The sequence below is a fragment of the Hylobates moloch genome, unplaced genomic scaffold (assembly GCF_009828535.3).
Source record: "Hylobates moloch isolate HMO894 unplaced genomic scaffold, HMol_V3 SCAFFOLD_20, whole genome shotgun sequence".
Lineage (NCBI taxonomy): Eukaryota > Metazoa > Chordata > Mammalia > Primates > Hylobatidae > Hylobates > Hylobates moloch.
This window is the reverse complement of record NW_026652295.1, coordinates 37,850,963-37,867,153: the sequence shown is the minus strand read 5'-3', so window position 1 is coordinate 37,867,153 and position 16,191 is coordinate 37,850,963. Positions and strand designations below refer to the sequence as shown.

The 16,191-nt window shown below is 54.8% G+C and overlaps 1 protein-coding gene across 2 annotated transcripts; it reads left to right on the top strand.

Annotated features, from left to right (window-relative positions):
- The first annotated feature begins 135 nt into the window (after positions 1-135).
- Positions 136-15,812, top strand: KCNK17 (potassium two pore domain channel subfamily K member 17). 2 transcript variants are annotated; one of them, XM_032140491.2, is made up of 5 exons: positions 136-471; positions 3,773-3,887; positions 10,207-10,367; positions 10,729-10,903; positions 15,079-15,812. In XM_032140491.2, the coding sequence occupies exons 1-5, from the start codon at positions 235-237 to the stop codon at positions 15,387-15,389; spliced, it is 999 nt and encodes a 332-aa protein (XP_031996382.1). In that variant the 5' UTR covers positions 136-234; the 3' UTR covers positions 15,390-15,812. The 2 variants fall into 2 exon arrangements, with proteins under 2 accessions (XP_031996382.1, XP_058288581.1); XM_058432598.1 differs by lacking the exon at positions 15,079-15,812 and adding an exon at positions 14,283-14,410 and having other exon boundaries at positions 235-471.
- Positions 15,813-16,191: the final 379 nt, after the last annotated feature.

The following is a 16,191-nucleotide window of genomic DNA, read 5'->3' as shown; positions in this document are numbered from 1 at the left end:
CACACATTTAAGGTGGGGCCAGGTGCCCACAGTTCAGAGCCTCTTTTTGTCCCTGGGATTGGATCCCAGGGCTGGGTGGGGCCAGGCTGTCCCATTCCCCAGCACTCCTCCTCCCCGGCGAAACCAGGCACCAGCAGGCGTTTGCGAGAGGAGATACGAGCTGGACGCCTGGCCCTTCCCTTCCACCGGGTCCTAGTCCACCGCTCCCGGCGCCGGCTCCCCGCCTCTCCCGCCATGTACCGACCGCGAGCCCGGGCGGCTCCCGAGGGCAGGGTCCGGGGCTGCGCGGTGCCCAGCACCGTGCTCCTGCTGCTCGCCTACCTAGCTTACCTGGCGCTGGGCACCGGCGTGTTCTGGACGCTGGAGGGCCGCGCGGCGCAGGATTCCAGCCGCAGCTTCCAGCGCGACAAGTGGGAGCTGTTGCAGAACTTCACTTGTCTGGACCGCCCGGCGCTGGACTCGCTGATCCGGGTCAGGGGCGAGCAGCGCCGGCCTGGGCGCGGCGGGATGGGGTAGGGGGCCGCGGGGTGCACACGCGGGGTGCACAGGCCGAGGGCGCGAGGGCCTACTCTGGCCCTGGTCGGGCGTTTCCTGCTCAGGGAAACGTCAGGAACGTAGACGCGGGCACAACGGGGGTGGGCGTTCCTGCGTGGGGACCAGGGGGTCGGGGGACCTCGAAGGAAAAGACCCTCGCTCTAGCGAGAGGACTGCGAGAAGCCAGGCTGAGTCCTACTTGGGGGGCGAGAGGGCAATGCCGGCCCGGTGAGGACGCAGATGCCTGGAGACACATCCACAGGCGGGGGCGAGGACGACGACGGCGGGGGGCGCGCGCGTAACCGGCCCCTCCCGGCCTGACCCGGGAAAGGGCGCGTTTGAGCCTGATTGGGGGTCGGTAGCACCTGGACCCGTGGCGAAGGGTCAAACGCCACACCTGGCTGCTTCCAGAGGGGGAACCCGGGCGCACGTTTGCTAACTGGGAGCTGGGACGGCAGGGGCGCGGGCGCGGCCGTAGGAGCCTGGGGGAAGGCGCGCTTGTCCCGGACGTGGGTGGAATGGGCCCGAGGCGTGCTGGCTGGGGCCACCCTCAACGCAGAGAGGGGGCTCGACGTGCGCAGACCTGGGTTCGAGAGGAGGGCGGACGCAGGGCCGCTTTCTGGCTGGACCCGCTTTACTCCGAGTCTTCGGACACAAGGACTGGGCGCGCCGCCGCTGCGCGGCTGCCTTGAAGGGCTGAAGGCGGGGTTCAGGGGAGGACTCAGAGGTGAATCTGAGCAGAGGCTCCTCAAGGGTGGGGCCTAGCAGGGCGGAGGAGCCCGGGGAGGGTTCTAGGGGTGGCGCATCTTAGGACTGAAGCGACGCCAGACTGGCAGCTGCTCGATTTGGCGGAGGCATTGATGTCCTGGCTTGGTTCCCCACCCCTTCGTCCAAGAGCCCAGAGTCCAGACAGCCGCGCGCCAGCCCAGAATCCCCGTCTTGCAGTCCTGGTGGCTCATCCGTCCAGAGTCTCCAGTCCAAAGCCAATTCCCCGGAGGGTGGCACGGAACCGTGCCAGGGTGGGAAGGGACCCAGCACGGAGCGAAAGCGGTGTTCTGAACCCTCGGACTAGGCCGATTCGGTGAGGTCAGGAGCTAGCCAGGGCCAGGCCTGTCTCTACTAAGGACCTAAAGTGATTCCTCCAGCCCCCCACCTGCGGACTTCTGCAAATACAGCCCGACTGCTGGGTCCTGGTGCTGAGGCTGCCTGCCATTACCCTTGCAAAGGTGGCGAACTTCGACTACAAGCAGGCTGGGCCAGGGGAGATGGCTATGATGGTGATTATAATAACAGTAAATGCCTCTGTGCAGCGCTTACCGTGTGCCAAGCACTGTTCCTAGTGCTTTACCCATATTCACTTGTCTCACCTCCCTCACAGGTGGGTACTGTTTTTGTCATCCTGTTTCAGAGGTGAAGAAACAGGCTCAGAGAGGTTACATACGAATGCCTGGCTACATAACCAGGAGCTGGAGCTATTAACCAGCATGAGTACTGCTTCAGCGTGGACCTGTGGATGTGGGTGCTTCCCAAGATTCCCAGCCAGGCTGTCATCTCTTTGGGCTTTCCCTTCAACTCCCTCCACCCCCACCTCACCCCTTTCCTCAGCCCTCCTGTGGCTTCAGCCATCTCCAGGAATAAGGATGTGGTATCCAGCCCAGATCTTCTTTCTAAGCACCAGATGTGGACATGCAACTTCTGAAATTCCTCAAGGCCAAGAGCAAGCGGTCCTCCTCCTCCCAGCCCTGCTCCTCCACGTGTCCTAAATCTCGATTGTCTGCCCCATGTCCACACACCCTCACAATCCTCTGCAACATCTCCTGGCCGGGCGCGGTGGCTCACGCTTGTAATCCCAGCACTTTGGGAGGCCGAGGCGGGCGGATCACGAGGTCAGGAGATCGAGACCACAGTGAAACCCCGTCTCTACTAAAAATACAAAAAATTAGCTGGGCGTGGTGGCCGGCGCCTGTAGTCCCAGCTACTCGGAGAGGCTGAGGCAGGAGAATGGCGTGAACCCGGGATGCGGAGCTTGCAGTGAGCCGAGATCGCGCCACTGCACTCCAGCCTGGGCGACAGAGCGAGACTCTGTCTCAAAAAAAAAAAAAAAAAACATCTCCTTTACTGCCCATACTAAATAGGGCCAGATGCCTGGGCTTCTGAATATCTCCTCTCTGTTCCTCCTGGACCACTCTGTGCCAGGAGACAGGCCAGGGCCCATCTGTCACTCACCTCTGCAGGAGTCTCTTTCCTCTGGTCAACCCCTTCTATACTGCCAGCTGCCACAGAGCACACAAACCTGATCCTACTTCCCCTTTGCTCAGTGGCCTTGGATGATACCTGCCACTTCATCCCTGGCATGGCAAAGCCAAGCACAGCTTGGCCTCAGTCACTTCTTACCAGTCTCCCTAATCTAGGTCTCAGGCAGTCTCATCTCCCACCTTCTACACTGCTGTCCCATCTACCTAAACGTCCTTCCACCAGAAGCAATCCTACCTGACCCTCAAGGATGGCCCAGCTAAAACATCCCATTCTCCGTGCGGCCTCTGCTCCTACCCAAGTGAGAATGAACATCCTTCTTCCCCAGAGTCCTACAACATCACATGCCTATATGATGCATATAGGCAATATAGCAACTGCTAACACCATGTGCCAGGTACTAAGTCTACACATAATACCTTATTTAGCACTCACAACAACTCTATGAAGTAGGTACTATTTGTGTTACCATTATACAGGTAAGGAAACTGAGGCACAGAGAGAAGTTGAGCAACTTGCCCAGGATCGTGTAGCTGCACTTCCTCCTTAATGCCCAAAGTGACATTGAGTGCGTCATATTAGAGTTAATCAGGTTTATCTATGTACCACTGAGGGCTGGGTCATGTCTCTTGTGGTCACGTCCCCTAAAAGCACCACACATCATGCCTGGCCTAGTGTTTGTTGCAGGAATGGGAGTGAGCAGGGGAGAAAATGAGTGGCTGGTTTACTAGGACTCCAACCTGACCTAGCCCCTGGGTAGAGGGTGGGGAAGGAGCTGTCCCCATGGTAGCTGTTGGTAGCTGTACCTGGTGAGCCCTTGGTGAGAGGGGTAGAGCCTCCTTGCCCTGGTGGGCTGGGATCGAAGAGTAATTGTGAGGGCTGTGTGTGTAGGTTTGTGTGCGTGTGTGTGTGTGTGTGCGTGTTTTGGGGTACAGGAAATCCGTCACCCCACAGAGCCTGGTGGTCATTGCAGCCTCTTCCCCAGGACGTCGTCCAAGCGTACAAACACGGGGCCAGCCTTCTCAGCAACACCACCAGCATGGGGCGCTGGGAGCTCGTGGGCTCCTTCTTCTTTTCTGTGTCCACCATCACCACCATTGGTAAGGGCCAGATGGGGCCGGGGGATGGGGGTGGGGAAGGAGGCAGCTCCCTGAGAGGCAACAGGCTGGTTGCCTTTTGGAGGCGTTACCTAGAGTCTCATGACTCCAAGTGCAGTTCGGCTCTGCAGCATGACCACCACCTGGGAGCAGTCTCGGGCCTCACTACAGACCTGCTGACTCAGCCTCTGCAGCTCACCCAGGTCCCCAGGGGATTCCTGTGCACTGTTCGAGTTTGACACGCACTGCTGTAGGGGACTTCTGCCCCACATGGCCTTTCAGGAAGCAGAGGTCTCCCAGTACAGCAAGAAACACGTCTCTGGGCACTACAAGGGTGCCAGTCTCCTCAGCTGAGCCCACCCAACACTGAGCCCCGGGGGTTGGTGGTCGGGAGGAGTGGAGGGAAAGTTAGGAAGGAAGAAGGAGTAGAAATCCAAAGAAAGAGCTTTAGACCCCCCTGCTTCTCAGCCCTGGGGGAGGTGGCCATTCCTCCCATGTCCTTGTCTCCAGACCCCATTCCCACAGCCTCTCTGCAGCTTGCAGACAGCCCCTCCACTCCTCATCGCCATCCTCCCCACACACAGGGACACCTGGACTGACCCTCCCCTGCGGAAGAGCTGAGGTAGAGCTTGTCTCAGGAGGGTGCTGAGGGGCTGCTGTGCAGAGAAGAAGGGCAGGAGAGATCCCTGCAGTTCTGAAACCCAGGAAATCATGCAAGTCGAGCCACCCAGATCCTTCTGCCCCAACCCCTGCATGACACAGGACTTGCCACCAGGTGGCAGGCTGATATCACTGGTGACTTGGGCTACCGCCTCCCATTTCCTGGCCAGCCAGGATCCTCTCCAGGACACCAGTATCCCAGCCTCCCCACAGGGCTGGGTAAGGCAAGAGCACCCAGAGGATTCTCCATCTAGTTTTAAATTGGCCAGAACTTCTTGAAAGCAGACCTCAGAGCTACATGGGAGCTTGGGCAATCCTTGAGACAAGCATGCTAGGGAGGCATCTCAGACTCCAGGGGCCCTGAGCCCCTGAGGGACTGGCAGGATGGGCCGATTCATCTTTACATCCCCAAGGGTCTATTACAAGGCCCAGCATAGAGCAGCCACTCAGTAAATACTTCCACGTTAAGGAATTCCATTAAATATGCATTCACCAGGCATGTATTGAGTTCCAGGGTAGCAGGAGATTTTAAAACACAGTCACTATAGGCCAGACCTCCCAGATTTGGGGGTCCTTTAGTCTGCAAACCCCACACCTCCCACACTGTTCTCCAGGCCTGTGACTTTGACCCACCAAATTCAGTTTTGCTACCTCTCTTCCCAGCTCTACCACCCCTAGCCTGGATTATGCCTCTGTCCTTTCCTCTCCACTCAGTTTCAACCAGCTTGAGGGTGAGGAGGACACAGAGAGGAGGGCCCTGCCCCACCCCCCACACGCAGCACACCTGAGGAAACACCCGAGGTCTTCTTGTACTAGGCACTGTGCTGGGCACTTTGACATTTAAGATTTCAATTTGTCCATATGGCAACCTCCAAGGATAGGTCTTATTATTTTCTTTCTTTCTTTTTTGAGATGGAGTCTCACTGTGTCGCCCAGGCTGGAGTGCAGTGGCATGATCTCGGTTCACTGAAACCTCCGCCTCCCAGGTTCAAGCAATTCTCCTGCCTCAGCTTCCCGAGTAGCTGGGACTACAGGCGCCTGCCAACATACCTGGCTAATTTTTGTATTTGAGTAGAGACAGGTTTTACCATGTGGGCCAGGCTGGCCTCAGACTCCTGACCTCAAGTGATCCACCCGCCTCGGCCTCCCAAAGTGCTGGGATTACAGGTGTGAGCCACTGTGTCCAGCCTATTTTCATGTCACAGATGAGGACATGGTGGCACAGAGATGTTGCACCATCTACCCCAGGTCATACGGCTAGTGAGCAGCAGAGTTGACTAGCCATTGTGGAGTGAACAGGAGGGGAGTGAGGGTTCTGTGACACTGACCATACTTGTATGCACTTACACATGGGAGGAATTTGGAGAGAGAAGGAGAGGGAGATGGGAGATGAGGTACATCTGGAATGCCACAAGGGAAGAAGGGATATTCGGAGAGGCTCAGCGGAGCCTCCTCGGCAAACCCATTACCCTGGGACCAGCACCCTGTAAGGGCACTACTTTCCAAGCCCTAACACAAATACCTCTGGGCCAATAGGACAGGCCTGAGCCCAGAAATCACTCATCTGTGAACTCCATTCCTGGCTTGCTCACTGGTTCCTTCATTCATCCATCCATTTGTTCAACAAATAAATTGAAGGCTGGGCACGGTGGCTCTTGCCTATAATCCCAGCATTTTGGGAAGTCGAGGCAGGTAGATCCCATGAGGCCAGGAGTTAGAGACCAGCCAGGCCAACATGGTGAAACCCCATCTCTTCTAAAAATACGAAAATTAGCCGGACGTGGTGGTAGGTGCCTGTAATCCCAGCTATTTGGGAGGCTGAAGCACGAGAATTGCTTGAGCCTGGGAGGCGGAGGTTGCAGTGAGCCGAGATTGTGCCACTGCACTTCAGCCTGTGCAATACAGCAAGACTCTGCCTCAAAAGATAAATACATACATATGTACATACATACATTGGTGTGTATGTATGTACGTATGTACATATGTATGTATGTACCTAGTGTGGGCCAGACACTGGTGCTGAGGATACAATGGTAACCAAAATTAGCAAGTCCCGGCCCTTGGGGAGCTGACATTCCAGTGTGAGGGGACGCACACTAAACAGATACATGGACAATAATCCATGTGGGGTGTGCATAGAGAAAAGTAAAGCTAGTTAACGGGGTCTCATAGTGATGGGGGCACCTATTGTAGGTGGGGTATTCATTCAAGGACTCGCTGATACAGTAACATTGAAGCAGAGACGTGAGTAAAATAATGGGGCAAACTGATGATATCTGAGGAGAGAATCCTCTGCCAGCAAGTGCAAAGGCCCTGAGATGGCAGCGTGGCTTGTGTGTTTGGGGAGCAGTAAGGAGGTCCATGTAGGTGGAGACGGTTGGAAACAGGAGCTGCATTCAGAGAGAGTACAGAGGAGACCAATCATAGATAGACTTGTGGGGTCCTTGCAGGATGCCCAGAGATCCCAACAAGATGCAAGGTGACAGTGAGGAGACATGCTGAAGTGAGAGGTGGCTTGGGTGGGGCTGTGGCTACCCAGTGTTCGACAGGTAGGATTATTGACATCCGCTGATTTTGCTGACCTGAGGGATGGCTGAGAATAGTGGGAAGGAAAAAAACCCATTTAACGTCAGCCTGAGAATGCTGCAGGCCTCCATGGGGCTCTTCTCAGAGCTGGAATCTTAGTGTCCCCATCCCACTGGTGAAAACTGAAGAAAAACTAGGAACAGAGGATGGAACTTGGCAGGACCTACAGCTGGAGAAGGAGGGGTTGGTGAGGAGGCAGGCAGAGAGGTGGGTGGAAAGTAAGAGGTTTACCTCACCCTAGAAGCCTACAGAAAGGAGAACTCTCTCCTTTGGAAGAGGAACCCCATAAAGGCCAGAGGGGGAGGTAGATGGGGACTCAAGAGGCTTCTGAAGTCCTCAGACCAGAAGCCAGTTCACTGGAGTTCCATCATTCATTTATTCAACAAACATTTAGCACTTTGTATATACCAGATGCTTGCAGGCTCACATTCCCTTCTACAGTGTACCTCCATTCCTCATTTCATCATTGCCCCCCACTGTAGGTGGATGTCAGCATCCCCATTTTACAGGAGGAAGCAGATTCATAAAGGTCAAGCCAAAAGAAAGGAGGGAGAGGAAGGAAGGAAGGAAGGAAGGAAGGAAGGAAGGAAGGAAGGAAAGAAAGAAAAGAAAGAAAGAAAGAAAGAAAAAGAAAGAAAGAAAGAAAGAAGAAAAGCTGGGTGCGGTGGCTCACACCAGTAATCCCAGCACTTTGGGAGGCCAAGGCGGGCAGATCACAAGGTCAGGAGATTGAGACCATCCTGGCCAACATGGTGAAATCCCAACTTTACTAAAAATGCAAAATTAGCTGGGTGTGGTGGCACGTGTCTGTAATCCCAGCTACTCAGGAGGCTGAGGCAGGAGAATCGCTGGAACCAGGGAGTCAGAGGTTGCAGTGAGCCAAGATCGCACCACTGCACTCCAGCCTGGCCACAGAGCAAGACTCTGTCACAAAAAAAAAAAAAAAAAAAAAAGAAGAAAGAAAGATCAAGCCACTTGCCCAAGGTCCCACAGCCAGCAAGGAGCTGAGCTGGGATCCAAACCTAGGAGGTGCACCAGACTCCAAAGCACATGCTCTGGACTTGTACATAGTTTGACCTCTCTTGGGACCCCTCAGTAAGGTGGGGGTGGATGTAAACACTGGTTTCAATATAGTACAGACGAGTGTAGGGTGTGTGGGCACAGTGACCCCATCTGGGCAAGCAAGAATGTTAGGCAGTGACAGGAGGCAGAATGAGAGGCATTTGTTCATTTACTTACACATTCACTTTTGTATTTCCTCATTCATTCACTCACTCATTCTTTATGCATTCAACACACATATAGTGAAGGGCACCTATTAACGGTCAGATTCTTTGCCAGCTGCTGAGAATATGATGATTAAGAACCAGTCCCAGGCCAGGTGTGGTGGCTCACGCCTGTAATCCCAGCACTTTGGTAGGCCAAGGCGGGCAGATCGCCTGAGGTCAGGAGCTCGAGACCAGCCTGGCCAACATGGCAAAACCCCGTCTCTACTAAAAATACAAAAATTAGCTGGGCATGGTGGCACATGCCTGTAATCCCAGCTACTCAGGAGGCTGAGACAGGAGAATAGCTTGAACCCAGGAGGTGGAGGTTGCAGTGAGCCAAGATTGTGCCAGTGCACTCCAGCCTGGGCAACAGAGCAAAACTACGTCTCCAAAAAAAAAAAAACAAAACAAAACAAAACAAAACAAAAAAAAGACCCAGTCCCTGCTCTTGAGGGGCTCAGAGCATATACTTGATATACTTGGAAGAGGCAGACATGGAAACAAATCTTTCTCACACAGTGCAAGGGAGAGTGCTGGAGGGGGCCCTGGATGAGGAGCGGCTGCACTGGAGAGTCGAGGGCTGGAAGGGTCATTTATATTTATGTGGGTAAAGAGGAGGGACACTCTTCATAGAGGAAGCATTGTGGTCAAAGGTGCAGAGGCACGAGTGGACCTGGAGAGTTCTGCAGGCCAGCAATGTGGCTGCAGCTAGGGAAGCGGGGGCAGCAGACGAGTCTCAGAAAAAGGCTGGGCCAGAGCTTGGACTTTCTCCAGCAGACAGGAGACTGAGGAAGGGTTATAACCTCAATGATGATCTAATCAGGTTTGCACTTTAGTAAGACAAGACAGTGGTGGTGATCAAGAAGGGTGGAGGCAGAGCTGGAGGAGAAAAGAATGTCGAGATGGATAGAATCTTTTGTGAACATCTTTTCCTCCCCTAGCTTCCCCTCTCCCTATCTTGATGATCAGAGACCCCCCCCAACTTCTACCTCCTCCCCTAGGCAGCTGAAGACTTACCGTCTGTCCCTCCCTCCCACTGAGGTTTATGAGGGAGCCCCGTTGTGCTAGTTTGGGTCCTCCAGGAATCAGATATCAAGACAGAATTAGATGCACAACAGATATATTGAGGGGAGCCTTTGAAGGATAAAAGAGAAGGAGCAGGAATTAATGGCAAAAGCCTCAGACTGCAAGCAGGTCTGATACCTGTGAAAGGAGAGAGGGAAGGAAGGAGACTGGTGTGGGAAGAGCTGCTCTCTGCAGTGCAGCTGTGAGAAAGTCTGGGCCAGGCCATGGGGATCCCAGAGCAAAGGTTGCAAGAGGAGTGCCGTGCTGGGCAGGGATGGCCAGCTTCAGTGCCCCACTGTGCCCAGGCATGGCTGGGAGCAGTGTGGAGACAGCATGGCCTCAGCCTGAATGGTGCAGTAGATCCTAAGAGTGCAACAGCTGGAGGCTCTGCCCCCTCCAGCATCCCTCTGCCCATCCAGAGAGGGAGGACATGAAGAGAGGAAGAGGAGACTCACATTTGGTGGGTTTGAGCTCACGCATGCAGCTTAGCCTCCTAGAGCTTCTCCAGCCTGTAAAATATGGCACATAATTCTGATTTGGAAGGGTGGTTTCAAAGGTGAACTGAGAGAATGAATGTACAGGGTGCCCTGCACAGAAAAGGAGGGCCTTGGTAAGTATCAGCTGCCCATATCTACAGTGGGTTAGAATGAGGGCCCTGGGGGTTGGGCCCAGGAGTGGGGCTGTGGTGGCGAGTGGACAGGGCTGGGCTGGAAAGGTCCCCTGAGTGCCCCCTTTCACCTCAGGCTATGGCAACCTGAGCCCCAACACGATGGCTGCCCGCCTCTTCTGCATCTTCTTTGCCCTTGTGGGGATCCCACTCAACCTCGTGGTGCTCAACCGACTGGGGTATCTCATGCAGCAGGGAGTAAACCACTGCGCCAGCAGGCTGGGGGGCACCTGGCAGGTGAGGGGGCTGCTGGACGGGGTGGGGATGGGTCACTTCTAGAAGGAGGGGCTGTGGTGGGAATTGGGGTTACTAATGACGAGGTGGGAGCAGCGGTTACTGGTGGGGTTGTGTTGGGATTGGGGGTCACTACTCAGAATAGGGTCCTTAGTGAAAAAGGGCATTAATGGTGGAGACCGGGTGGGACGGGGCAGACGGGAAGGACATGAGGCACAGGCTCCAGGCAGGGAACCTGGAGAACACAGACCAGGTGAAGAGCACCCTTCCTACTGGGGAGAGCTCTGGCCTGCCTCCAGCTCCCTCGGCTCCCACGCATGGGGTGAAGCCCTCAGGAGGCCTGGGGACACTGTTGCACCCACAGGACCCGGACAAGGCGCGGTGGCTGGCGGGCTCTGGCGCCCTCCTCTCGGGCCTCCTGCTCTTCCTGCTGCTGCCACCGCTGCTCTTCTCCCACATGGAGGGCTGGAGCTACACGGAGGGCTTCTACTTCGCCTTCATCACCCTCAGCACCGTGGGCTTCGGTGACTACGTGATTGGTGAGAGTTCCTGACGGTCGGGCTGGCGGGGACATTCGGCTGCCTACACCTCTCACTCATCTGCTCCCGCAGCTGGCGCACCTGCTGTGTGCACGCCATGTGGGGGCTTTGGGGCCCCAAATCCGGAGACACTGTACCCGCTTTTGTTGTGTGACGGGTCTGAAGTCACTCCGGCCCTTCTTGACCAACGCAGAGAGGTCCGACACGTCCGCGGGCCCACCTATTATGCCTAGAGCTCTCCACGTGACGGGAGTCCCCGCCTCCCTCCTGGGTCCATGCTTGCCCCAGGGTCTCCCTTCCCCACTTCACTCTCTCCCCATGGAACGCTAAACCGTACCACTGCTCCGGGGCTGGAGATCACACAGTACCCGGGGATCAGGCAGTAGGGTCCGGGAGACTCTTGGAACCCCAGCCTCTCCAGAGCCCTGTGGGAAAACAGTTGGCAGGCAGATTCTGAGTGCCAGCAAGAAAGGGCCTCATGGTCAGTGGACCCAGGGTGGGTTTAATCAGTGGCACTACCCAACCTAGGCAAGACACGGGCCCCAGAAGCCACCAGCCTTGCATAATCAGGCTGAGGCCGATGCCCAGCAGGTGGCAGTGGAGGGACATTCTGTGCCGTGGCGGAGTGGCTGCGCCCCAGCTCAGCCTCACCACCACCCCTTGCTGTCCTTGAAGGTGCCGCTGGCACCACCACCGCGCCAGCCTCGAGGGGCTTCGTGCACTCCCTCTGATCCCAGACCCTAAAGTGGGGAGGAGGCCTTGCCCTTCTTCACTTCTTCAGCGACAGAACCCAAACTGGAAGAATGAAGTTAGTTTCAGCTAACTCCTCAGGCAACCTACAGCAACAATTGTCACCCCCATTTTACCGAGGAGGAAGCTGAAGCTCAGAGAGGCTGAGCCATCTGCCTGAGATTGCACAGCTAGTAAGATGTGAATCCTGATCTATTTGACTCCAAAATTCATACTCTTTCCAGACCACCTAAAATGTCTCCTCTCTGGGCCTCAGCGTTCCTGCCTATAAAATGAGGCAGTCCCTAGAGCCCCTCAGTGCCTTCTAGCCTCTGTTTGCAAGGTCCCCAGGAAGAGGGGTCAGGTGTTGGGGTCTCACACTGCCCCTCTTGATCTCCCTCATCCTGGGAGGTCTGTTGCTCTGGAAGGAAATTCTTGGGAAGATTTCTTCCAACTGGGTCATGTTCCCACCTTTACCCTCAGAGTAGAGAGATATGTCTCAGGACAACTGAGCCCAGTAGCTCAAAGGGCCATCCCTGCACCCTCGCAGCTCAGAGTATGATTCTTAGATCTGTCATTTCTTCTCTATTTCCACTGCCATTTCCCTAGTCCAGGCAGGGTTGTTGCATATAGCTGCACAGGTTGGGCACTGCACAATCCTATAGTTTTGCTACTTAAACAGAGCATAATAAGGATGGCACGCATGGACTTGTGCAGCCTCTCTCCTTGTCCCCTGTTGGCTCTTATGACCTTTAAAAATTACAAAGGCTATGATGTCACCTGCCCAACTCCTCTGAAGAACTTCATTGTTTTCCCATAGTTTTAGGATAAAGTCCAAAATCTGTAACCCCCCCTTCTACCAATACAATCTGACTGAGGAGATCCAGTCCAAACTTTAAGCCCAGAGGGACTGCCCAGGCCTGGTGCAAGGATGGGCAAGAACACTCCTGCCCAGCAGCCACTGCAATTGGCAGAGCTGCCCCCTTCACCACATCTCTGGGGACGTGCTACCTCCTGGGCCCCTCTGTAGTCATGGCAGTGCCTTGCAGCAGGTCACCACAATGAGAGCCCCAACGGCTTCACCTGCAAGGGGTCTTCCTTATACAAATGGAGACACTGAGGCCTGGAGGAGGGAAGGGAGTTGCATAAGGTTGTAGAGCAAGTGAGTCAGGGCAAGTCTAAGATAAACTCCCAAGCCTGGGCCCTTCACACCACCCATGTCTCAGAGTCTTCCATGCCTATTCCTCAAACCTCTCAGCTCTCCTTGTCCTCCAGTAATAGGGACAGCCTTTCTTGGATGGGGATACTGAGGTCCACCACTTGGCTACTGGGTGTTCACGTCCCTGCATCACCAGCCACAAGAGGCACTGTCTTCACAGCCACTCCTCTGCCTGAAGGCTGTGGCCAGAGCCACCCCCAGGTCCCAGCCGGCTGCTCCTCCCCGGCCCCATAGCCCTCGCGCCTCCCAATTGCATTTGCAGCTCAGTTGAGCGCCTTGCCAGCTGCCAGGTCTCCTGCCACTTATGATTTCAGCTTAAAAAAAAATGAAATAAAAAAGGAGAAGAGCGCCTCCTCCCCTCTGTCGCCAGGAGCAAGCCAAGCTGGCGGATGGCAGGGCCAGAGGGCCGGCTCAGCGCCTGATCTCATTTAGGACCATCAGCGGAATCAGAGCCCCATAACCCAATCAGCCTAATCCAATCCCAGCTCCTGCCAGGCTGCACAGGTCAGCTCCCAGGTGGCGCCTCATCCCCATGTGGGGGTCCTAGAGAGGGGCCCAGCCTTGGGGGACCTGGAGAGAGAGGCTGTCTTGGGGCCAGCAGGACAGGATAAGGAGTAGACAGAGGCATGGTACAGGGAGCAAAGACAGAAAAGGATGACGAAGGAATAGGAGGGGAGAGCTCTACCCTTTGAATGATTCCAATCTGATGAGGGAGGCAGCACAGACCTCCAGGGAGGGTACTAAATGATAGGGCAAATCCTTGGCAAGATTTATCTAAGACTCACAGCAGCTCCCATCAGTCCCCTCCCTCGGCCACACTTACCCAGCACCGACGTCGTTGGGGGTGTCTGGTGGTGAGTGAAACAAGCAACCACCTATAGATCTTGGGCACCTGTTATGTACCAGGCACCGTTCTGAGCACTTGAGCTGCATCAGCCCATGTGATCCTCCCAACAGTCATAGGAGGAGGACTCTTACTGTCTCCATTTTACAGATGAGGAAGTAACTTTCCCAGCAGACACACATAGGCCATGAAAGCAGCACGTGTAACAGAGGAACCCAACGTGGTCTGTAGGGAGCGATGTCTGAACTGAGGTCTGCAGGATGAGGGAAGGTAACCAGGCCAAGAAAAATGGAAAATGAAGAGCATTTGGATCTGCGAGGCCATAAGTACAAAGGCCCAGAGGCAGGAAAAATGATGGATGGGGAAACGGGAAAAAGACCAGAATGGCCAGGCAGTCAGAGGGGAGAGGTGTGCTGCAGAAGCGGGCAGAGGGCCTTGAGGATTTGGACTTTCATCCTAAAAGCCAAGGGGGCACAGTCGTATTCCCCATCTCACAGGTGAAGGAGGTTCAGACAGGTGGCTGAAGAACCGAGTCAGGATACATATTCTGATGGTTCCATCGTTCATCCCAAATCCCCTGGCTCCAGCAAGCTGCCTCCTTTCAGATACAAGAAAACCAAACAGAGACTGGCCAACACTAGAGCGGACATCGAAATCCTCTGGAGGCTTGTTAAAATGCAGATTTCTGGCTGGGCACGGTGGCTCACGCCTGTAATCCTAGCACTTTGGGAGGCCGAAGTGGGTGGATTGCCTGAGCTCAGGAGTTCAAGACCAGCCTGGGCAACAATGGTGAAACCCTGTCTCTACTAAAATACAAAAAATTAGCTGGGCATGGCGGTGTGTGCCTGTAGTCCCAGCTACTTGGGAGGCTGAGGCAGAAGAATTGCTTGAACCCAGGAGGCGGAGGTTGCAGTGAGCCAAGATCACGCCACTGCACTCCAGCCTGGGCAACAGAGTGAGACTCTGTCTCCAAAACAAAACAAAACAAAACAAAACAAAACATACAGATTGCTGGGCCTATGCCCAGGGTTTCTGATTCAGTAGGTCTGGGGTAGGGGCCCCATCATTCGCATTTCCAGCAAGCTCTCAGGGATGCTGATGCTGCCAGCCCCAGGGACCACACTTTGAGAACTGCTGGGATGGAGCATAAACAGATTCCCTCAGAAAGACAAAGAGGAAATGTAGCTCCTAAACCCAAGTGCCAATCCAGGGAGGCTCTCTGGAATCCTTCAGAGGTGACCATGAGGCTAGGAGTCTCCATGTTCTGTCCCATTGACCCCCCAACTTGCTTATACGAATCAAACCATGTATCTCTGTTTCTGTTTGGGGAATGTGGTCCTGACTTTCCCAGGCCTCCATCCTCTGACCTTGCCTCTTCCCCAGGAATGAACCCCTCCCAGAGGTACCCACTGTGGTACAAGAACATGGTGTCCCTGTGGATCCTCTTTGGGATGGCATGGCTGGCCTTGATCATCAAACTCATCCTCTCCCAGCTGGAGACGCCAGGGAGGGTATGTTCCTGCCGCCACCACAGCTCCAAGGAAGACTTCAAGTCCCAAAGCTGGAGACAGGGACCCGACCGGGAGCCAGAGTCCCACTCCCCACAGCAAGGATGCTATCCAGAGGGACCTAGGGGAATCATACAGCATCTGGAACCTTCTGCTCACGCTGCAGGCTGTGGCAAGGACAGCTAGTTATACTCCATTCTTTCTTTGGTCGTCCTCCTCAGTAGCAAGACCCCTGATTTTAAGCTTGGCACATGTCCACCCAAACTAAAGACTACATTTTCCATCCACCCTTGAGGCTAGGTGCAGCTATATGATTAATTCTGCCCAATAGGATATACAGAGACATGTCCTGGGTGACATGGGATGTGACTTTTGGGTGGGGGGCGGCATGCCCTTCTTCCCCACTTCCTTCCTTTAGCTGGCTGCAATGCCGATATGGTGGCTGGAGCTCTGGCAGCCACACGGCACCATGAAGTAGCGGCAATGTTTGAGTGGCACAGTAAGGTAGGAAGAGTCTGGATCTCTGACGATCACAGAGCCATCCTGACAAAGGGAATATCACCCGACCTCCTTTATGTGAGAGAGAAATAAACATCTTATGTTAAACACTATTATTTGGGTTTTTCTGTCATTCATAACCAAACCTAATTCTGAGTATGCCCAGAGACAAAGGCAGCATCTGAGACTGGAACCTACACAGAGAGAAACTACCCTCTCCCCGTGTGCGTTTGTCCAGGGCTGGTGGCAAGAATGGATTGAAGGCTGGACTGCCAGCCCCGTACACCTTCAGAGAGCCACCAGGTAAACTCTGTAAAGATTTGCTGATGACTCTCAGGGCTGATACAGCTAGCAGGCGGCTGGTCTCAGTCCAGCTGCTGAATCCTTACTCTATGGCTCATCCACACCACAGAAAAGCCAGGGGCAAGCCAATGGGCTCCTCCTGCCTCACCCTGCCCCACTGTGTTTGAAGGCCCCAACAACGGTTTGC